The sequence below is a fragment of the Lingula anatina genome, chromosome 6 (genome assembly GCF_051362555.1).
Source record: "Lingula anatina isolate TDL-2025a chromosome 6, LinAna3.0, whole genome shotgun sequence".
NCBI lineage: Eukaryota > Metazoa > Brachiopoda > Lingulata > Lingulida > Lingulidae > Lingula > Lingula anatina.
In genome coordinates, this window is record NC_141772.1 from 15,831,244 (window position 1) to 15,856,285 (window position 25,042).

At 35.5% G+C, this 25,042-nt stretch overlaps 1 protein-coding gene across 1 annotated transcript; it reads right to left on the reverse strand.

Moving 5' to 3' along the window:
* Positions 1-2,248: 2,248 nt before the first annotated feature.
* Positions 2,249-21,270, reverse strand: LOC106172221 (gamma-secretase-activating protein). Its single transcript, XM_087015961.1, has 31 exons — positions 21,131-21,270; positions 20,880-20,971; positions 20,558-20,611; positions 20,184-20,253; positions 19,842-19,901; positions 18,891-19,058; positions 18,144-18,193; positions 14,739-14,930; positions 14,066-14,115; positions 13,738-13,778; positions 13,306-13,403; positions 12,443-12,512; positions 11,796-11,873; positions 11,339-11,431; positions 10,940-11,035; positions 10,404-10,564; positions 9,950-10,019; positions 9,548-9,645; positions 8,877-9,122; positions 8,273-8,361; positions 7,214-7,382; positions 6,657-6,752; positions 6,282-6,352; positions 5,794-5,888; positions 5,269-5,317; positions 5,003-5,073; positions 4,604-4,665; positions 4,274-4,364; positions 3,860-3,955; positions 3,368-3,454; positions 2,249-3,023 (listed from the first exon to the last, which is right to left on the reverse strand). The coding sequence occupies exons 1-31, from the start codon at positions 21,204-21,206 to the stop codon at positions 2,911-2,913; spliced, it is 2,952 nt and encodes a 983-aa protein (XP_086872087.1). The 5' UTR covers positions 21,207-21,270; the 3' UTR covers positions 2,249-2,910.
* Positions 21,271-25,042: the final 3,772 nt, after the last annotated feature.

A 25,042-nucleotide genomic window follows, 5' to 3' on the forward strand; every position in this document is an offset into this window, starting at 1 on the left:
CGGACCGACAGAGAGACATTTTAAATGTACTACTGTACGCCATCTTCAAATCATACCTATGATATGAGTATTTGTTCTAATGAGTAGGGTATGTCGATGTATCCTTACGCCCGACGCGCGTGTGGCGTATTTAGCATGGGCGTACACCAATATTACAGCAAACATGCAATTAACTGATTCAACTATCTCTTCAAATGCTTTTTTCATATGTAGTACCCTCAATTTTATGACGGGGTGCTCCCCGCAGCGTTATTGCCTTTTACATGCAACCGCCATATAGTATACAGCAAAAACAAGCCGGGTAGTTGTTATTCGTGCCTGCTTAAAACACCCGCGAAAACACATTACCCGATTCAACCCAGGTTAAAAATATCTCTACGGGTTATGACATATAGATGAAGACTATTTCACTCAATATAATGTAACATAGAATGCAATGAGCGTGGTCGAAAGGACTTTTTTGCCATCGTTGCTTACCGATTTTTTTATTTTTGTAAAACAGTGCTCAGAGAAGACATTATCAAGAAAGCTACGAGAGAGAGAGAGAGAGATCAACTTGTTTAATGTAGTACATCTAAGTACCCCAACACCCTGAATCACGCCCTGCAAATAATTCTAAACACTCCTTGTGACATTCATACACGTAGTGGTAAAAACATTTATTTTGGAATTACAGCATACCAAGAGACTAATATTGATATTCAGCTGTGTTTTTTCTACATTGTGCAGTCGAGAGTCAGCACGAGAAAAGGGAAAGGAAAACAAAAAACACGTTCATGTTATCCAAATTCAACTTTTTCTTCAAGAGGTTTTGTCGGTTGTGTTTTGTACACACTGCGTTGGGGCCCGTGCGTATCCAACAAAAATCTTTTACATGAAATATGTTGGCATCTACATTAACCTTGCACTAGGGAAGACAGTGTTTGGGATTGTGTTCCGTAAGCTTATTATTTTTATTCTCATCGTTATTGATGTAATAATCTTTTTTCCCGTTTCTCTATTATTAGTTTGCGCGACGAGGACATAATCAAACTTCAAATAATATTCAACAGCATCTTAATATTATTTATGAATCATTTTGTCAACAGGAAATCACTGAAGAAAGAAGGCTTTACTTAACCAACACAACACCCCCTCTCCAATCAAAATTTATTTACATTGTAGCCATGTTCAGTATGTATCTACAACTTAAACTTGAGTGACAAACAGCTTTCGGTAATCTATCAAAACCCGCTTTGTGACTACTGGTTGCGATGACTAGGAGTAAATCTTAGTTCTTGTGTGACACCCACGTACGTGTTCTACAGTCAACACGCAAAAAAATACTGCCAAGATGTGAGACTGTACGCGATAAATTACCTCCAAAGTTTAAGATACCACATGTACTATATTCGCATGTCATTCCCAGATACTAGAAATGGAGGAGATATGAGGACAATCCGAGAATCCCTTGGAAATTCACAACCCTGAGCTAAAAGTAGTTGTCCACAAGCAGCCGATCATGCTCTTGGTAAAAATGGCTTTTTCAGCAGAGCTACTTGTAATCAGTCTCTGAACACGCAATATGTTAAAAATAATTTATTCAAGATGAATAGCACCTTTCTGATAATTTACCAATTATCAACCAACCAGTCTAGTTACCTTTATTTTCCATTTTGTGAGTAAATAACTATTTATAGAGAAAGAAACCTAAGTATGACCTTCACTGTCTACGTAGTGTACATTAAACGATAGTATTGCGTTAGTTGAGACAATTAACAATAAAATTGTGTTGGGTGTGACAATTAACAGTAATGTTGGGCCCAATAGTAAACTGGATTGCATTAGGTGTGTACAAGCTTCACTGGTTCCAAAAGGAACTTCATGATATATGCTGAATGTAAACCATCTCACTTAACATACATATAATACTGAGAAAAGAGAATGAAGATGCAAATGTCAGTTTATGAACATGGTACAGTGCATTTCTATCTTCACATGATCGTCATGTTGGACAATGAGAATCATAAGACTCCCAAACTAGAAAACACATCACAGTCATGATATATATATAATTCAGGTAAGTACTCAGGCTAATGTTTATTTTCAAGTGCAATTTTGTTTTGCACAATGCATTATATACACACAAACCTTGATCACAGTATTGAATTTTTGGAATGAAATCTACATTTGACATTTCGCTATGCAACCTTATTACATGGACAGTGGACTTGATGACCCCCCCCCCCAAAAAAAAAAAAAAAAATCATTTCTGGTCTTGAGTGGTATTATTATTTCATGGGGAAGTATGTATTGCCTTTTTTTGTAAAATCATAAGTAACCTTTGAAAAAGCACAAGTAGTTCTAATTATGTGTTTCAAATGTTGTTGTGCACTGTAAAACTTTCCTGGGCATTTGCCTGCATGTGACCAACATTTTTAAAGTCTGCCATACAAAGAGTGCTCTAAAATGTATTCTTCTCTGTTTAGTTATGTACAGTTGCTGAAAAATATTTGAACCAATGACCCCCTAATAACTTCCCCAAAACAGGTGCATTGGATTCACCCTATACCAATAGAAAATGCATTTTTAGAGATATTTTTTTCACCCACACACTGCGTGTAGCTACCCTAGGTTCTCGATTTCCGTATTGCCAGCTCGATCTTGATTTCATATATAACCCATATCAGCAATACTGTTGAAGCTGTCCCGTGAAAAGGTTTGAATAGTTAACAATCTAGCTTCACAGTGGCCCTGACACTCGGGGCACGTGTAGCACCATCCTGAGACAAACAGCCTGTTTACAGCCTTTGTGTTCTCCACATGGCTGAGAGGACTGAGTGACATTTGACACAGGTGACATCTGACAAGTGACACCTGACATGTCCAACGTTCCTCCACATTTCATGGTGATGACGACAGCACACTGAATCACTGCTGCATACTTCTGTACATAGTGGCTGTGCTTTCAATGAACATCTTATCTACTTGATTTACATTGCTAGTCATCTCTCTTCTTGGCATCTTGTTTTTAAATTCTGGATCTGGAAGGCAGATTCATAGTAAAATTTGAATTACCTGCTTGCTTATGATTTGCACACTAGAAAAAAAAAGTAAATTATCTACATAAAATATTTTGGGGTAAGTTTTTTCTTCTGTAAAATGATTTCAACAAAAATTACACACAAAGAAGCGATGTCACTTTGGCCATGGATGACTGTTTGCATGTTTTTGCCTATGTTTCTGTTCATGTCTCGTATGTATATTTTTGCATGCATATCTGTTCATGTACTGTATGTACAGATGCATCCTCACTCACTTACAGGAGAGAGAGAGAGAGGGAGAGAGAGAGAGAGAAAAGAAAGAAGATGAGAGAGAAAAATTTCACCTTTTGTCTCCAGTAACTTGAGCAAAGTAGACAGGGGTGGGAAAGTTTGCTGAGTATAGGTGCCAACCTCCATGCTGTCAACACTCCCTGGATAATACATTGACCATTATAATAATACCTTTGTAAATCCAGTATAAGTATGAGAGTCTAAGAGATCATAACTGTTAGGACAAAGACACCAGTGAAAACAAATGGATTTTTCAGCCATTTTTGTCAAAAAAGAAGTCTTAATTATGCTTATGTCTTACTTACCTATGCACCAAATCATTCCAAAGTAGTGAACGATTTTCAGTAATTAGTGAATCTGTGCTGCTGTCTTACTGTTCTTAGTCACATACCATACTACCAGGTATATTGCTTTGTTATCTATGTTCATATGTTGTAGTGGGTCTTGGTCAAACTGTGTTGATGTTTTTGTATATGTAAATTGTACAGTACACTACTGGGTATTTAATATGTCATGTGGATGTCAATAAGAAGAAAAAAGATTACCAATACTGAGTCCCCCAGCACCTCCTGAAGACGTCATCGAGAGGTCATCACCTTCAAAGGACGATGCACTGGATCTGGCGCTCCTTGGCATGGGGTCTAAAATTATTACAAATTTTAAAATATCTTTTTACAGATCTGTCTATGTATTTGTCTATTTACTTTTTTAGATAGATGAACTTATGATTGAGATGTATATGGATACTTCTGTCAACAGGAAACCAGTCCAGAAGAAAAATAATTAATCAAATAAGCCTTCCACTCTGATTGACATTAATTTAAGCTTGGAAAGATCATTATTTATAAATAAAAAAAATAATTTTTAAAATAAATAAATGAATGGATTTAATGTTTAAAATCTTACATTAATTATTTTAATTATTTAACCACATGGAAGTATACTTGCTGAAGACTCACCATCCAGTAGAGTTGCCTGCACATATTGTTCTGCCAAGAATGTTTTACTGCATGGATGTCCAGATTTGATAAAATACTGGACAGATTCCTCCTGTGAAGAAATTGTTATTGAAGTCAAAATATCAATATGCAAAACCATGTGAATCATAGTCTCCATTTTATAAACTTAAAGTTTCAGTGAACTGTTTGAAGTAAAGTCTTTCATATGAATCGTAATTATGTTACCTCATCAAATTAAATAAAGAATGATCATAAAAGATATCATAAAAACAGCGAAAACTTAAGAAAGGAATGGAGTGTATACTAAGTGAAAAACTTTTATGCACTAACCTTTGGTAACTTGGAGAGAATCTGGAACTTGATTCTATCAGTTTCCCTGTTATCTTCCAACTCTGAAACACATTACAAAAGAATAGCATGATGTGGATGCTAACACTCAAAACATCACTTTAATGATAAAAATATTAATTCAACTTCACTAAATGAAAACAGGGTGAGCTATCACTCCTTAATAACTAATCAATGAAATGGCAATTAAAGTATGTGAGAAAATAAAAGTGACTTTTCCTCTACATTCTATGTGCAATCTATTGTGTTGAACAAACTTATCTTATTTTTACTCAGTGTGAATTTGATGCAAACTAAAATCAGAAGTGTTTTTTATTATTATTTTGAATGAATATATAGGATCCGTCATTTCACTAAAAAGTTTCAAAATAATTCACCAACCTGTTAATACTTGTTCCACAAATGTGGGAGTCAGAGTCAGAATCCCCGAATCAACATACTGCAGAAACAGGCTTGAAAAATAAAACAAAACAGTTTGGAATCACACACTTTTAAAATAAACAAATGTACACAAAAACAACAAAACTTGGAAAAAAGAATTTTTCTTATGAGAAATATGATTTGGTTGTCTCCTAATCATCAATTTGAAAGCCAGAATATATTATTTAGAAGAAAAAATATGCAATTAAATGAAATTGCTGCCCTACCTGAAATCCAAGCAACGAAATGCCAGTCCTGTGAAAAAGGTATGAAAACCTGAAAAAGATGAAACAAGTGTAACATATCCAATTCTTTGTTATTGGCTCTTACCACTGGAATGAATATTCTGCCCAGATAGAATGCCTATTTCACTTAATACAGTTTGACAGATAATATTTTCAACTGACTGAGACTTGGATAATATTAGAAAATACCATTGCAAGTACCCATTTTTGCATACAATGTTTGTGAAATGCAGCAGTGTACAGTAATAACTCCAAATTTTTCAGATACTGTAACATCATTTCACAATCACAAAATAATACTTCTATATAGCATTTGTGGTGCTTTTACTACATAGAATAGAACTATAGAGTAGCCTGTTTTTAAAATTTTGTTGCTACCACTCAATAGGAATGTTCTGATTTTAAGAAATTACCACTGAAAAAAAAAGCAGTTTCAATCTGTAAAATTCACAATTTCCCCCATTGAAAAGATCAGGTAATTATAGTATGCATTGCCTGGTGACCCACCTTTCCACAGTGGAAAAGCCAAATCCTGTGTTACCATTAGGTATCTCTCCATGGCTTGAAACAGTTCATAATCCTTTAAACAGGATGGTGTGTCTCTGAAGAAAAATATATTGATAAGAAAAGTTTTATCTCTGAAGAAATATAAACTGAGAATATAAAGTATATTTTTTATTTCAAAAAGTTAATCAGAAAACAATGTTTAGACTGAATTGACAATTGATCCGAGAGAGCACAGCACTTATTAAGCTATACATGCCCTTTTTGAATATATTTTAATGCAAAATAACTTATTAGAAAGTTTTATACAGGGTTGCATCATAAAAGATCAATATAATAGTTAAAAACGTTTCTTATCATAACAAAATGGCAAAAAAAGGGAACCAATTCTGAGATTTGCACAAAGCACGTTAAATTTTAGGATCTCATGGTACAAATGCCAAATTAACTTCGAACATAAATTCTGATGAACAATAACTGCCATTACTTACAGGTGCACAATCTTCTCCTGTGTGTTAAGTATACTCCACAACATGTGAAACAGCTGCTTGGATTGGATGAACTGGAAGACATCAAAATTTAGTATTACAGTAGAAACTGGCATTCAGGTCAAAATCATCAAATCTAGTGGGGACCTTCTGATCAATAACAATAGGTATCTTGTATGGTGATTTTGTAACAGCAGAATCTGGCTTTTAAAAGATAACCTCCCTACAACTTGAGACAGTTTACATAAAAAACCATTACATGAGAGAGAGAGAGAGAGAGAGAGAGAGAGAGAGAGAGAGAGAGAGAGAGAGAGAGAGAGAGAGAGAGAGAGAGAGAGAGAGAGAAGAAGAAGAAGAAGAAGAAGAAGAAGAACATACCTGACAAGAGACATATTCTGAGGCCAGGTTTTGTATCTTTCCCTGCACATCTTGTTTCAAGTACTTTGACATGTGCTGGCTCAGCTGCTGGGTGGTCTGAAAGTAAAAATCACATCAATCATATCATATCATCAAATAAATAAATAAATAAATAAATAAATAAATAAATAAATAAATAAATAAATGATGGTTATAAGTCAGTTAAATGTTACATACAATTCTTGATTATGTGTTCAATGAAACTGTGGTAGATGAGCCTAATGTTTCAAAAAAAAAAAAAAAATCATAAAGGTGTAGTCCCTAGTAAAGAGCCTCCTGAGTGACAATTATGCAGCTGATTTAAAACAAGTCTAATTATTTTTAATCTATCCCACTTCTATCAGCTAAATATCAGCATATCACCTTTGAAGACACTGACCAATACTAATGCAGGTGATGCTGTTTATATCTGAGATTGCCAAGACAATTTAACATTTGTACACAAATATATCTAGATAAAATAACTAATTCTCTCCATTTATAATGTATCCACTCAGTAAATGTACCCCAAAACGTACCGTGCTGGCTGTTGGTTGGTCCTCGTACACAAATTCTTCCTCTTTTTCCTCACCAGGCAAAACTGGCATGTTGCCCAGACCTGCTTCTGGAGAAATTTGTCTTGTGCTCTCAGGTGTCACGATTGTCACAGACTTTGCCTTGATGGGAACTTTTGGCGTTAGGACTTCACTGAAATATTACAGAAATAGTTTACCAACCAGAATTACTACATAATATTTATATCCAATTCTCAGTGACACTGCAAAAATTTTTAAGATATTTTGTAGCATGTTCAGGCCTACCCAACTACCAGACTCGGCACCTAAGGATCCTGAATTAACCGGTATATCGGACCACACTACCCGTTTTCAAGGTGTGTGTCAGATCACATTTCGGAGTATCAGCCAGAACACCGACAGGATAAGCCCTGGCAAGCTCGGCTGTCACCTTGATTAGATATTAAACGATTGTCGTAAAATCGCTATATGATTTTAAAACCGGGTGCATAAATTTGAAAGCCACCTATATGAACCTTAGACTGCCACATTAATCTAATACAATGCAAAAAAGCCCTATCAAAAGTGGTTAAAACATTCAAACCGAATGTCGTAAAGTCCCCGTATATCCCCATAGAGACAATGAAATAGAGTACTCTAAAGTAAGAGTACAGTTTAAGGTTGTTCAGCCGAGCGTGGATGAGCCTGCAGTCGTGCTACAAAATTCGTTCTGGGGTATGATACTCCGAAATGCGAGTTGACACACACCTTGAAAACGGGTAGCGTGGTCTGATATACCGGTTAATTCAGGATCCTTAGGTGCCGAGTCTGGTAGTTGGGTAGGCCTGATGTTAACCTTTCCTACTGCCATGTTTATAGCCTCCAGGCAGGGCAGAAAAAAAATGTGGACAACATATCACTTAGTATTAAATCTGACTATCAGCAAAACACATTTGGTGGATAGATGTCCCTAGTTTATACCACAATGATCTGATCACACACATAAATGTGTGTGTGCACAAGGACACTAAACTTCCTTAAAAATGATTGTAAAATTCATGCAAAGTTCATAAAAAAACATACTTTAACTTTCTGAACTTCATAGAAAGTGTCTTCAGGACTCTTCTCCCCCTGCCTGGCTCCTGCAGATGGTTCTCTGACAAACTTGATTTCTGAAACATCATCACAGGCACATCTTAAGGAAAAGACATACACATTTAAGAAGATTAATCAGAATGTAATACTTTTTAATCCTTTCTATGTTCAAGTATTTTGTAACACATCAATTTCAAACGAACTCGACATAATTTTGCCACAAAAAGTGGTAAATTAAATGTAATGTTCTCTTCTCACAGTGTTTAAAAAAAACATTAACAACAAAACAAGGATCTTCATCTTCCCAAACTGTATCTGCCAATCTTCATGATTCTCTCTTCCTCAATGCAATGGACCTAGACACATATATGGGCTATCCTGTTCTCTCATGCCTAGCTTAAATTTACCCATTACTCTCTCTTCTCTTCTCCTAAATACCAGCCAATCTCACTGAAACTTCTTGTGGAAAATACATACATTTTAACCTACAAGCATGAAACCTAAGGTAGTCCTAAAGATTTTAAGTGATTTTTTTAAATATCTGAAAAAAAAAAAAAAAAAAGACTAGGACTACTTTTAACACCTAGCTTACTTGAAAATCTTCTGGCCTGTCCCTCATGGCATGTAACAGCCTGGACACTGACCGCGGGTCAAACCTGGACACCTGCAGCTGCTGTTTGATCTTGAAGTGACGGCTCAAGCTCTCGGGGAGATCGTCTACGGACAACTTCCTAGCTCTCTGTCCAGAATCTCCCCCTGAGCTGTGCCTGCGACCCATGTTTACACTGTGTTTCATTGGAAAGTAAGTCACCTGGGCCAGCTTGTGATTGTTGTAATTCTGAAGCAGAAAAAGCAGTAACTTTATAAACCTGCATAAACTTATTGTATCATTTATGGGAACATGTACTAATAACAGAGGGTTCTGATTATTAACTGTTAACATTTTTGCTGAAATTCTCAAAGAAAGCAGTATATTTCCAGCTCAACCTCTTACAGCTATCGGTTCTTTACATCTGAGCGGACAGGTAGACGTATCAAATGCAAAATATTTTGCTCAATCTTTCAATCAGATATAAAACAGGCACCAGTTCTTCATTAGAACATTTAACCTGGTTATAATTATTTTGTTAATGCATTGCTTAACTTCAGTTGAGTGATTTGGATTCATGGTGTTTAGCAAATCAGCATTATTTGATTGTCCTTTGGAAAGAAACTGAATTTGATTTGAGGTCCAACGTCCAAGATTGCCAGTTACCAGTATACCTTTTCAAGCTGTCCCCTAGCTGTGTCAATACTTGTGAAAGGCAGAAGCTGCAACTGATCCCTCTCTATCTGGCGTCTCATTGCACTGTATGTAGAGGCTGTAAAAAATGAAAAATAAATCAAATTCTTGTTAGTTCTCTAGTATCTTTTATATTCTAAAATAATAATAATAAAACCAGTTAATCCTGTATGATTATTCAATTTATAAATTCTCTTCAGCAAAAGCAGCTCTACTTTATTTTATGCTGACAACTGAGGCTTTCTTATTTAAGCTAAATAAAGAGCATTTTGCCAAAGGTTAAAACATTTTTGGCTGACAGCACAAGTTCAGGTAAAAAAAGTAAGTGTAATAATTAGATAATACAAGAGCTAAATGAATGTTCCAGCCACAAGATCACTCACCAATAAGAAACTCCTCCATCAAAAGTTCTACTTCAGGGCTTGCTATATCATTGCACATGTATTCAATCAACTGAAAAACAATGAAACAATATGACAAAATTCATTTAATAAATATTAATCACTTTCAAATAAGAGACAAGTCCTGTGTATTCCTCTGGATCTTAGAAGGAATAAGAAGTATGTCAAATACTCAATCTTTTCAATGGGAGAAATAGTGAATTGTACAGATACTGTACTTTTAAGTTACAAATTTCTTTAAATCAGAATATTTTTATTGAGCGGTATCAACAAAATTAAAAAACCAGCTCCTCTATATTTCTATTCAAAGCAGTAAAAGCAAGCACCACAAAGGCTACATAGAAATTAAATTTTGTGATTATAAAATAATGTATCTGAGAGTTTGATAATTTTTGCCTAATTTTGCCTAGTTTTAAAAAGATCGAGAACCCATTACCTGTTTTACCACTCCCCAGTCCTTAGTCTTGATAATCACGTAATTCAGTATCGCCATCTTAGTGGAGTTGGTGTAGCAATCCGTAAACATCCTCTGCAGGCATTCCTTATTGATACTCAGCTTGTAACCCTTTCCTTCACTACTTTCAAAGAGACAGAAACCTGTAGCAAAGGGAAAAAAACAAATATTAACATTTTGTTGAGGTACTCTGAGGAAAATTTGTTCAAGTCTGCAGTTGATTCAATTGTCATAGACAGCTGTGACTGAGAAAAATATTGTGTCCCTATACTATATCCCTTTTGGAGTGTGCAAAATAAAGTAAAATAATTAATTAATTAATAATTAATTAAACTCTAAAGAAAGGAATTCTGAGCATAACTGCAATTAATTTTATCAGTAAATTTAAGCTATTCAAACTACTGTATTATAATTATAATACAGATTGGACTCTACTTTTAAACACATTCCAATCACCCCTACCATCATCCATGCTTTTTTTTGTACATCCAATACATACTTGTCAGTTGGCACAGTACCTGATTTCTCCCTGTACAGATGAGTCAACAAGCCACCTTTAGATAAAGAAGTTTTCTCTACACCTGCTTCCTCTGTCAGATCAGGGTTAGCCACATCTTAAAGTATATGATGTAAAAATAACCATTATAATAATCACCAGAGTAAATTAACATGTTTAAGGCAAATACATGCAATTTAACTATATGCAAAAAAAAATAAATATGTTTCTTCACAAAATACTTCACCAAGTGACAAGTTATGCACAGATATTAACACTGAGGTAACTAAAAAATGTTACCAATTTGTCTCTTTTGGCAATCTGCAAATAAGTCTAACTGAATTCTCTCAGATATACCTAAACAAATACTCAACCTGACTTACTTCAAAACTCTTGTCTCTTTTAAAGCAATTCTACTCACCATGGTATAATATATGGTGTGAGGGTTCATACTCTAAGCTGACATTTAACAAATGTACAAAATGGCCTGGCAAAAACACCAGTACACACTCATCTGTAAGAAGAAAAAAATATAATAATGTACACTACAGATAAGTGACCATCCCTATAGGCAGCAAATTCAAAGGGAAGGGAGTTTCCTACAAAAGTGAAGCCTTTACCACAATGTAAAAGAACCTAGTTCATGTTTCGATTCAAGCTCTTTCTCAGTCAAATGAGTTGTTTGTTCCACCCCCTACCTTCCACCCGAACCCCTTGCCACCCTATTTCTTACAGTGCCGGATACACTAACATTACAGAACTGCCAGCTTTAGAAAAACTATAGGATATGTCACACAAAAACAATTGGTGCTATATTCAAAATATGAAAATAAATAATTTGCATTAGAGAAGAAAACAACACAATGAGCCCAACTCACTATGCATGGTGAAAAAAATTCTGTTTTTGGCGGCATTTGCCTGTGTTGCTACTGGCACCACACACTGCAGTATACTTCCTGTAATATAAGACTGTGTTTTGTAATCCAATTATTGGCATTAATATTAATGTCCAGCAAAAATTTGTATAACATTTAGCAAATGTACATTTAAGTTAGAAAGCAAGCACTTGTTCTATCATTGAAGACACTATAGCATCTGTGAAATCCCTTTTCATTATTTGGTTAAAATAGTTTTATGTTAGAACAGTCTGTGAATTGACTAATTTTAGTTTTTACTGGGTTAAATGTAATTCACAGTCGCAGTCGGTATAAAAGCTGGACCTAATATACATGCTCCTAATTTGAGACTATGGCCAAAAATTTTGCCACAACTATTGAAAGTTGTAAATGAAAACAATGAGGCAACACAATGACACAAAGAGCGCCTTCAGAACAGTGGACAAACAGATCCGCAGATCAAATATGGTGACCCACTAAAAAGCTTGCCACTTTATTTCCAATTAGACACTGAATAGATAGTGGAAATTACACAAGAAGCATTGCAGTGGATTGGCCATATTTGATCCGCGGATCTGTTAGTTTGCTGTCCTGAAACACTCAAACAGCCCTCCATGTACCACACTTACCATGATGGATCATACAGACTGAATACTGCAGTGGTACTTCCCCTGTGGCTGTTCTGGTGTTGTCTTGATGCTATGAATCAAATGTACAGTTTGTGCATCATACATGTGATTGACCTAGGCATATTTTTTTCTGAAGGGCACTTTATTTAAGTTTTAACAAAGTTGACCATTTTTTTATCAATTCACCAGAAAACCAAAATGTGTGTTAAAGTAGGACAAGCATGGTAATCTTATACCACAAGTGATAGAGTTTCTGTCATTATTAAATGATCAAATTAAACTTTTATCTGACTTTACCAGAATATGTTCTTCCGCTTAAAACTGGAGACTTGAATTCGACAGACACCGAAATCTCCCTCAAGTAAACTTTTAATACTAATTTTGGATTCAACAACTAAATCCACTATAAAATTTTTGTTTTTCCTCCCCCCTGACTTAAACCCCCCTGTCTGCTGGTGACACTACTTACCTTCTTCCTCCCCCCTGACTTAAACCCCCGTCTGCTGGTGACACATGACTTACCTTCTTCCTCCCCCCTGACTTAAACCCCCCTGTCTGATGGTGACACATGACTTACCTTCTTCCTCCCCCCTGACTTAACCCCCCCCCCCCCCCCCCCCGTCTGCTGATGACGCATGACTTACCTTCTTTCTCCCCCCTGACTTAAACCCCATGTCTGCTGGTGACACATGACTTACTTTCTTCCTCCCCCCTGACTTAAACCCCCCTGTCTGCTGGTGACACATGACTTACCTTCTTCCTCCCCCCTGACTTGAACCCCCCTGTCTACTGGTGACACATGACTTACCTTCTTCCTCCCCCCTGACTTAAACCCCCCTGTCTGCTGGTGACACATGACTTACCTTCTTCCTCCCCCCTGACTTAAACCCCCCTGTCTGCTGGTGACACAAGCACACTGTACCATTGGGGAGAGACAACACTAGGAGATTCATATTGGCATCTGAAATATAGACATTTTTATGGAATAAAATGAGACATAAAGGCCAAATACAATCTGAAGTTTCCATATATCAGTCTTTTCAAAAAAAATTTTATTGACAAACTAAAAGTTTTGCTGGATGACCTTGCAGGAAGTAAACATCATTGCTCATGAAACAAAGTAGCCTTAAAAATAAGACAATCTGTTTATTTTTTCATATCTAACCATTCAAATAGATGTTGTATGAAATATAGATGACAAATATAACAAGAGCATTACAAAATCCATGTAAATATAGAATATCTGTATAGCAATTATAATACATGTAATGGTTTCATTATTTATGAGAAATTACCTGGAATGCTATGAGACAACCTTAAATCCAGGTATGTAGAACTGAAACAAAAACATGTCTTAAAATTTCAGCATCAATAATACTTTATAGATACTAGTACATGTACTAAGTTGCAGAAAATGTGAATATTGATGCAACAGAGCATTACCTATTATATTCTATCAAACATTGACAAAATATAATACTGTTATTTTTTATAGCTCAAGTCCTCGGTTTACTTTGCATTACTGCAAAATTTAATGTGCCACCAAAAATGTCTGTTTATGATCAAATATGTCAAATTGTATTGTTCCTTGGATTTTATTTACTGAAAATATAAATACAGTACCTGCTGCTTTTTTTAGCCTGAGGTATAGGCAGGTCCAGTATCACATCAAACTGAAAGAAGAAATAGATTCCAGTCTTCACATTGTTGTCAATTAAAAAATGGCAATATTCACGTGAACTCAAACAATAGTGTCAATTATTAATTTAAAGCATTACAATGTGCCCTGGGTGCAGATGCTTTTGTCCTTGGCTCTGATCATGAGTACAGGTATGAAAGGCAACACCTAATTGACATTTGTTCACAGAAGATATGCTCCATATCTAACAATATTATGAAACTTCTTAAAGCATTGAACATTGTCAAAAAATACAGAGGATGTCGTGGTGGGGTAAACCAAAGGAGGAAAATAAACACTATATAATCAATGGGTATAGAAAGAGACACTACTACTAATAACGACAAGAAAATTAGGTCGCCAACAAAGAAAATTAAGTCACTGTGTTTAACCCTATGTAGTGGGACATACCAACACTGCTGAATACCATTGCAAGATCATTAGTAAACATGGCTGATGACAATGCACACTGATGAAAACAATCAGAAAAAGACAAATGAAATCTCTGGGTCATATCATCAGAAAAGACGGAATAGAAAATCTGGTACTCTGTGGAAAAATTGAGGGAAGAAGAAGAAGCAGAGCAAGACAGAGAACATCATTAATGGATAGGCTTACCATCAGTTCAAAAGGATGCTCCAACATGTGAGCTTGAAACTGGAATCCTGCTAACACAGGCACTGCTTGCTCCATGCCGTGGAGGTTCTCCTTTTTGTGGTGGATGATGTAAAGACGCTGAAGATGCATGTCCCACTGCGCCCAGGCAAACTTCCCAAAACAAATTTCAGTTTTTGGTTGTCCACTCATCATCTAAAAAGTGAACACATTTTCAAATAAGTTACTTCTTACTTGATGCATCATTGTTTTCATCTGGTAAAATGATGGGTTTTTCATTGCACATTGTTTAAAACCCATTATTAAATCAGTTGACATCAGTATTGTGGTGCAGAAGGGTTCACATTTAAAATATCTGATTTAAAAAAAAAAAGATTTTCAAAACTATTCCATCTAGTAATGCTCTTTTTAAACTTTCCTATTGGTTTATTTATATCTTTAAGATTCTATTATTCTTTGCAAACAGTTATTTAATATTCTCACCTTTACAAAAACAATTTTCATTGCAAATAATGAACCACAAAATATTATCTAACAAAATTATGTAAAATGACAAGAGGTTCTGAGTCTTATTAAGTACTTATGGTCTCAGTGACTGGGATGGCAACAGGCTGTTATGATGACAAATTAAGACTTCAAACATTCTTTGCCACAAGGGAAAATGGGAACAAGGCAGCAAAGCTGTCAAATGTACAGACAAAAACCAGAAAATAAAAACGCAGGAAATAGGATACTGTCAATTCTGATGAACTAATGTATTATGCTTACTGTAACTGCATAGCCAACATCAAATTCTTATTCTGCATAATATTGGATTAGGATGAAAGTAAAATGTGTATCAAGCATTAGACTAAGTTCCCATACCTAGATCAATCTAACAGGATCAATCCAACTCCAAGGGGTTTCTCACTAAATTGCTTTTAGTTTGAGAGTCTTAGGATTCTGGCATGCCAGTTTCAGTAGGCGTGACAGACAACTAAGCCACTTACATTGATTGCAATTTAGCGAGAATTCCCATGGAGATAGATCGATCCACAGTTAGCGTGATAGGATCTGGAAATAGTCCCTAAGGTGTCAGGCTGATAAGAGTTAAACTTTGGAAATGCCAGAATGAGGTACAGTGAAAATTACACACAAAAAAAAAATTGCTTAAACTCATTTAAAAAAAAAAAAAAAAAAAAAAAAAAAATATATATATATATATATATATATATATATATATATATATATATATATATATATATATATATATATATGTATAATTAATTTTTTTTTTTTTGGCTGTATGTCAATCCTAAGAATCATTCTTGTAACTTAACAAAATACAGAAAATGTTACAAGTAAGAGTGCAGGGCTCCTGGCAGATGGGAGTGATAAGTCACAACTTGAAAATGCCAGTATAGCACTCTATAAACCTGCATTGCCTCCAAAACAGAAAACAATCACGCTGGTTTTCAAACACAAGCTGCACTTCTGTCTTATGAAACTTTTCAGTAAGTTTCAGTATCATAAGTAACATGGTTTTCCCTTAATCGCTATCCTGGCAGCTGTGTCCAAAATAGGGTTTTCTTCAACTTTCATGCAATAAAACATAATACTTAACAGCATAATGACCATCAAATTTTTTATAAAAAAAAAATAAAAGTATCATGAATATTCAGAAAATGTGATTTGGAAAGGTCTTCAAGGCCATGGAAGTTCAGAGTCACACTTTCAAAATGCCAAAATGTAAACAAGAGATAACTGTACTGAAATGATTTTCTTTCCATTTTCAACACCTTTTTTAAAACAAAATGATCAATAAACTGTCATTTTTAAATGTTCAACTAGGAAAATTGTTGACATAGGAAAAATATCAATAGAACAATTTTCAATGTCCAATTTGCTCCATTTGCAGATGCTGAACATAGTGAATGATTAAATCTGACAAACTGCAATGATGAGTTCCTTTCCATTTATGATACTTTATTACACAAAGCACAATATTATAACAGGTTTACCGTCATTTTTATATAATCAACAATATTGTTAAGAAGCAGAAAATGTCAAAACAACACTTTTACATATCTTATTAGTTCCATAATGAGACTGTTAACATGCCTAAGAATTAAATCTGAAGAAATAACAATTATATACAAAAATACAGAAAATGCACAGCACTTCTGGTGGATGGGAGTAAAAAATCACATCTTGAAGATGCTAGTGTTTGAAAAATAATGTTAAAAAAATTTTAAATAAAACGTAAAAAAATTCCAATAAAGCTGCTATTCAAACTTTTTATCTAGCTGTATTAACTTGATATTAATAACCATGACAAGTTTGAGAAAAATAAAGCACTGTTATTCATCTATAGCATGTTGGCATAACACATTCTTTTTGTTGTAAATTAATTTGCAATGTTTAACACCATTTATCTGCACAATTATCACCAAATCCTAATTTTGTGACACAGTTAAGAGAGCTAAACCTATGGGACTTTACAGGGAAATCTCAAGGAGTGTTTTATGTAATCTCATTTAATGGCCAATTGAAAATTAATGAGTAGGCAAGTGACTTTATAGACCTTAATTTAATTAGTGATCACCCAAGGGACAATTTTATAGACTGCCATCCATACAGTACCATCATATAGCACAAAGGTGTTGCATACATGCTGAAAAAAGTGAAAAAACAGCATTACTTCCCTAAAAATGACCCGATCATGCTGATTTTCAAACTTGACCTGCGTATTATGAATATTCATCAGTTTTGTAAGTTTGAAACCAAAAGGTAAAATGGTTTTCCACTTATCGTGTTATCGGTGCTGCATATATGTTGAAAAAAAGTGAAAAAACAGCATAACTACCCTAAAAATAACCCGATCATGCTGATTTTCAAACTTGACCTGCGTAATATGAATATTCATTAGTTCAGCAAGTTTCAAGCCAAAAGGTAAAATGATTTTTCATTTATCATGTTATCAGTGTTGCATATATGGTGAAAAAAGTGAAAAACAGCATAACTACCCTAAAAATGACCCGATCATGCTGATTTTCGAACTTGACCTGCGTATTATGAATATTCATCAGTTCTGTAAGTTTCAAGCCAAAAGGTAAAATGGTTTTCCATTTATGGTGTTATCGGTGCTGCATATATGCTGAAAAAAGAGAAAAAATAGCCTAAATTCACTAAAAATGACCCAATCATGCTGATTTTCGAACTTGACCTGCGTATTATGAATATCCATCAGTTCTGTAAGTTTCAAGCCAAAAGGTAAAATGGTTTTCCACTTATCGTGTTATCGGTGAAAGTGCACGGCGACGGCGACAACGGCGACGGCGACGACAGACGCAGATGACGGCTATATGTACAGACACATCTGTGTCTGTACATAAAAAGGAGGCAAATTACCACCACTGTCGTACTTACAATTCCCTTGTCCCCCATCCTGGCCATTGCTATATGATACAGGCCTATAGCTGAAATCAAAGCAAACAACTGGTAACAATTAATGGCCCATTCAGAATAGGGGACTAACTAGTCTGAGGGTCAAATATGGTGACCCACTACAAAGCTTGCTGTCTAATCCGCTGATAGACACTGAATAGATAACCCGTGGGGAAGTATTTAAGTAGGTCGGTCATATTTGACCCTCGGGATCTAGTTAATCCCCTATTCTATATATAGGCCAAGTATAAATTCCAGATGACAGTAACGCAATATAATCTATAATATAGTCTAATGCATAATATATAATATGCAATATAATCTGTTCACTGACAAAAAAGAGAGACAAAACAAATGAATCATGTACAGATCATCTTCTGGAATGCATTGTCCCACAATTTCTGATGAGGCAGACTGCGCGACTTAGGATATTTATATTATTGCTTGAAATGTTTGCTTGACAACAGCTTGAAATGGGGAAAAACATACAATGAAATAACATTTAGGTACTAACAAGCCAGGCATATCATAATCATTTTTTTAATCTTCGCAAGTAGGGGAGGGGGGGGAGGGTCATGGGAAACCGATGAATTATTGACATGTTGAATTCCCATTTATTATACCTTTTGTTAATTAACTTAATAGTTTATTACATCATAATTCATTTTATAAAGTATAAATATATAATACAATTGAACAAGAAAAGTTATCAAACAAAAAAATCCCTACCTTCTTTATGCAAGAACACCAGCATGTGTGACTCTTTATAAGCTGTTTCCCCAAACCCTCTGTACTGGCCATAGAGAAACTGAACCTTTACATATCTCTGCCGCTGGATGTTTAAGTTGAACACATTATTCTGGGGCTGCAGTTCAGCCAGAAATACCTTGTATGTTCCTGGAAAATGAGATTACTAAGATTACATCTACTAGTACAGATATATAGTGTTGGAAGTGGGAAAAGTGACAAGAAAATGTGTGAGTGCTGGTATATGCATGCAGCTATGTGATTCTGACTAAGGAGATGAATTTGATGATGATGATTGAAGAAAATGTGTGGGGTTGGAGTGGAAACAGATACAGTCTGAAACTAAGATTTCAGCAATTACAGAATGGTATGAAACCCAGTGGGAAATTGACATAGAGGAGTTCTTGATAGGTATTTCAGTAAATAAGATATAAGAACTGGCATAAGATCAGCCACACAAAAAAATGATTAAGACTTAAGTTTGAGAAATATGAAGCAGGGGCGGATTTAGGCCGTCTTCTGGGTCTTCCAGAAGACGGTCAGATTTTCAAGTTTACATTGACGGTATCTATTTTTTTCTGTTGGAAGACGGTCAAAATTGGAGGATGAATCAACAAAGATAATTTGGAAGACTGTCAGTAAATAGCTCTGGATCCGCTCCTGTGAAGAACCCTGATACTAGAACTTACGTTAAACAACTGACTGACGCTGTGGTCTCAACCTGAGATCTTGCACTAGGTAAATGACCTCAATGGACTGGCCACCTGATCTGTTTTCATACCTGTAGGTTGAGGCACCAACATCCTCAGATGCTAAATGCAAGTTTCACTATCCGGCCATTCTCATTTCTCATTCTTATTCCACTGAATGACTAACAACATTTGCACACTTAAAGTTTATGTTAAAAGGGCACTAACAGTGAAACAAACTCACCTTTAGGTTGTACATGGCTACTATGATCCCACTCTTGACTTGGTTCAAAAGAAGTGAAAGCTGTATAAAAAGGATAATTCTTAATATAAAGAGCAACAGCATCAAATTTAATCAAATATATCCATTCATTCATTCACTACAAAAGACAGAGCATGATTAATCTTTCAGCATTTGAAAACATCACATATGCAATTTCAAGATGGAAGAGTGTGATCTGGGAGGATGAATTTTTTCCTCATCTCTATAAACTGAGAAGTGCTATAATCCACTTTCATTTACAAATAAACTAATTAGTTTATTTGTAAATCCTTTGAAATATCATGAGAAATGTAGAATATATACCTAGTAATGAGTGTTCCTGATTGATTGAGGCCCCTACTATGGTCAGCTTCTTATCATGAATAAACAGAACCTGAAACATATCATGTAAAATACTGAATTAAGGAGAACCTTCAATTACAAAATAAAAGCAGCTGTTTGCATAATGATTGTAATAAAACATTAAATTTCTGCTACAATAAAAAGTAACAATGCAATAATGTGAAGAATTTTGCTACTCGATTTTTTTTCTAGTAAGTCAAAATCCATTCTGATTGTCTGTGTCAACAGATGAAAGGTGATCACAATCTTGCAATCAATTTCAACAATCATCAGCTACTAGTATACACTTAAACTTCCTTATCCTCTCTACTTGATAAAATTGAGGTGATTTTTACCTTATTAGTCTGTTTAACTGGATCGTATATTCCAACATGGGTGACTTCTATATCCTTTTAAATAAAGAAAAGAAAAATTAAAAAACACTGCCCTGTTCATGGTCGAATGTCATGCATGCATTTCAAAACAAGAATTTTCTCAAAATGTACCACGACCAAAAGTGAAAAAAAATTATTTTAAACTATGGATGCCCTTTTCAGAAATTGCATTCCTCTTATATTTTTAGTAATAAATTACTGACCAGTAGATCTTTACATCCAGCAGATTAGTCAAATCATTTGATATAGGCGTTAACAGATTAAAAGTGCGGCCCCGACTTACCCCGCTGAACTGCGATTTGCTGTCCCATGTATACAAAACAATGCCATCTTTCTCCTGGCCAACCACAGTGGCAGACAGGTCTGGATTCACATCTGTAAAAACACAATAACAACATTTGACAACAACAACAAAAGCACCAGAGAGAGAGAGAGAGAGAGAGAGAGAGAGAGACAGAGAGAGAGAGAGACAGAGAGATCACGTGGCCATAAAAACCACACATTATATTAATTACTGCACATTCATTAACTTACTTTGCTCATTTTGTGTTGCACTTATTAAATGTTCAAATTCTTTGGAAATATCAAAGCAACACGTAAACTTCAACATCTCCGATCACGGGATTCTGAAAGCTGGTCACAGCGCCATCAATCGACAATCTTTCCAAGACAAGCCACACGGTTAAATTTCGAAGTACAACCTGCTGGAATGATCCGTCGCAACTGTCGCAACGACTTTTGTAAGAACAGCGCTTTGTTGCACAATAGCCAGGTTGCTCTCATTGCTAGATCGGTGAATGTGTATGCTACCTGCTGTAACTAACTCTTGATTTAATAATCCTGTTAGAAGGATATATTATAATTATCGCAAGCGTACATGTAGTTCCTAATAAAACTGATAGCAGATTGCAGAAATCGAGTTAGCTGGCAGTTGTCACACCTGTGTACATTCCACGTAACTCATGCTGATACTATTGCCAGTTTCTTATACTTTTTAAATAAAATTCAAATTGATCACTTGGTTTACAGATAAAAAAGCCGTTAAAACTTGCCTTGAGTGTCAGGACACCATAAAGCTAGCTTGCTCACGTAGGCCCTATACTTTTTCATGTGGTAGCTTTACAGTGTTGCTGTAATATGGGTAATATACATGTATGAAATCAAGATCGAAATGTAGAACCTACAGTATTAAAACTGCACCTTCTTCAAAATTCGGGTCGAAAACTCTTAATCCACCCCTCCAGTGCAATATGTAAGAAACAAATGTAACAAATGGAAATTAATGAAACGAAATCCTCTACTATTTCTTTAAGTGATTCTACATGTATTTGAAACTGTGGCGGCATTTGGTTGAGTTTATAGTAACAATGATTTGGCACGTCTACTGGACTATTTATATAAAATCTAAGTACTAAATATTGTTATAATCATCATCATCATTATTATTATTATTATTATTATTATTATTATTATTATTATTATTATTATTATCTTCGTACATGAATCACAATTCTTGTTGGAGACATAAACGAACGAGGGTGCTTCTCACAAATAGCAGTCTGTACCGGTAGGCCTACGCGTTCAGAGACTGACAACTTGAAAGTCACCCAAACAGAGTTCCCGCGGTTAATTCAGCTCAAACATGTGGAAGCAATCCCGCGAAAGCGAGTAAAACCCCCAGTAACGTAATTACGTAAATGTTAGGACCTTTTAAAGTAACCGGCACATGTGCAAGTAAACCGCCTGATGTGAAAGGACTTACATAAAACTGCTGTCGGTGGGCGTTAGCCTACTGCACTTCACCGTAGCCTTTAATCTATGTCTCAATTTAGTTTAAGCAGAAATTCACTTGACTTCTCTCCCAGAGTATACATACGCAATGGGAACATCACTGCAATGGCAGTGGGCGAAGGGAATTTGAATTCTTAGTGTTGCTTGATGGTGCATTTCATTCTATTGCCTTCTGCATGAAGAGGAAATACAAAAATGCAAAATGGATAACAACCAGGGGCGGATCCAGGATAATTTGAAGAGGGGCGTCCGCCCCAAACTTAGTATTTTAGAGGGCGAACGGTGCCATTTGGTACGGTTTAGATCTATGATTCAGCTAGTCAAAATTCTAATTACAAGATGGGAACTAGAAATCGAAGGGGGTCAGGACCCTCCTGACCCCCCCCCCCCCTCTGACGTTCTGATGTTCAAAGTTGGTCCCTGTTTTTTTTCTAAAAGTTGTTTTATTACATAGGGTAGCCATCTATGGAGATCACGTGGTCCGATGGCAAGCACAGATTCCAAAATAGTTGCGATAACCGCTGTTTTGGTAGTAAAAGATAATTTTTTATATTTCTGTGAGTTTTTTTTTATTACAATATATTTATTGTGAAATATGGTTCTCATACGAAGAGTTGTTATCCATTTAAATCTCGACATTCCGACAAATCTGTTACATGAACACATGCAATTGAGTCTTATCTTAAGTGCAGCGGAATACACCGTTCTACTCAGGAAAGAAAGGTGGGTGGGGTGTCCTTCGCTCACCTGGATCCACAGTATGGGTTTTAAAACTATGCCTGGGTCCAGTTTCATCAACACTGGATGGCGCTATCCTACGGATAAAATTGTTATCCTCTGGACAGTTAACCTGTGGATAAAGTAATGTTTCAAAAATGGCAGACAAATATTTTTTGTTTCTGATGTAGCTATCTAGTGGTAAAAATGACTGCTTTTCTTCAGGACAACTGTCCATAGGACAACCATTTTCTACAGTGTAAAGTGTTTTTCATATGATAGCCCTATCAACTGTTGAAACTGCAGATGGCCCCTGGTGAACAAGCCATAAGTTAGTTCAGCCATTATTCATCGTTTGTAAATTGAAAAAAAAAGTGATGGCAAAATAGATATGACCTGAGGGAAAGGAGGGAGAAACAAATCACCTACTCTTTGTCTGCCCCCATATAACAGCAACAAACTCAACTTGACTTTTCTTTGGCACACATTTATTTAAAAAATGCCCTTAATACCTTTCTAAAGGGCGTTGTCAAAAAGCTTTATACATCACTGGCAAGCATGGGAAGTTGTTCTAAAGGGTTGATGTCGGGTCTAGAATTCTGCTGCTGCCCCACAATGTTCAAAAGAGATGTTTTTCTTTTTAAATTTTACACAGCATTATGGAACATCCGCCCTATACTGTATACGAAGCACTAGTATAGAGATTCACCAATTGCTCCCCACTAGCTTTCATTCTCGATCAAAACATATGGAATACAGCGTTTCCAGCTGTAAATAAGGTGGGAAGACTTTAAGCAAACATGAAAGAGAATTCATCTCCGACGATTTTAAACAAATTTGTCCATGCTCATTTCTTTCTTATCTTTTCCAATAAAATCGCATCAAATAAACTGCCCCAGTGGGAGAGATGTTGACTCTGTCTCCACACAAGACGTCGTGCATAACGAAAATGAACTTTGTAGATTTGAAATGAACTACAGACTGAAACACAAGACACTGAGTACCTATTCTCATATATAAATATGATTGTACAATCCCTTTTACACACTTCTTCAATACCAATATTGGAAATATGCAATCAAATTTCCTATCTTTGAACAGTTACCATTTTCAGTTAAAGGTAATGTTTTGATAATTAAGCCAAAACTGATGAAGGCTACTTTTAGCTGAAGTACACATTGGCAGCAATGTTTAGGAACCCTAGCAGGATTGCTGGCCGCTTTCTAATATGAGATGTTTTGAGTGCTACAAATGTAGTCAAACATTAAAAAATTAAGGACTCCCATCAGTCACATCCTTTCTAGTTTGCTTATTTATTAATTTGTTTATTTCTTTTGTTTGTAACCTAGTGGGTGTAAAGTTAATTGGTTACGATTTATTCAATTAATAAGTCAGTTCATTTTGATAAAGGCCCACAAAAGTGTGATTTTCTAAAGAGTCAACTAGTGCGTAAATTGTTTTCTTCTTCAAGATTGGGAAATGTCAAAGACAAATCAGGTTTTGGCTGATTGATTGATTTCGCAATCAAAAAGTAATTTTCCGTGGCGTGGGGGCAACAACTGCAAAGTGGGCGATATGAACTTTCCAAGTATGAGGTCATAGAAATAAATATTTTTTTTGTTTTAGGAGACGTAAACAAGTGCTTGGTGAGATTATCATTGCCTTATAAGAGATACTGAGTATTTAATTGACAAAGAAGAATGTGATTTTTTTAAAGATCACACATAAGTTGACGGAAAGAAAAAAGGTTAGCGCGTTTGCCTTATATTATCTTTGTATGAAAAGAGAGGCGCTTAAAAATAAACTTATGAAAGACCAACTCGTCGTCGTCACTATAAAATTTCAACCTGAAGTGACTAAACAAGTGTATAACGCAGATTGGGCACATAAGCAGTTTGAGGACCAGGCTTTGAAGAAGATAATAAAATGTTTGTAAGG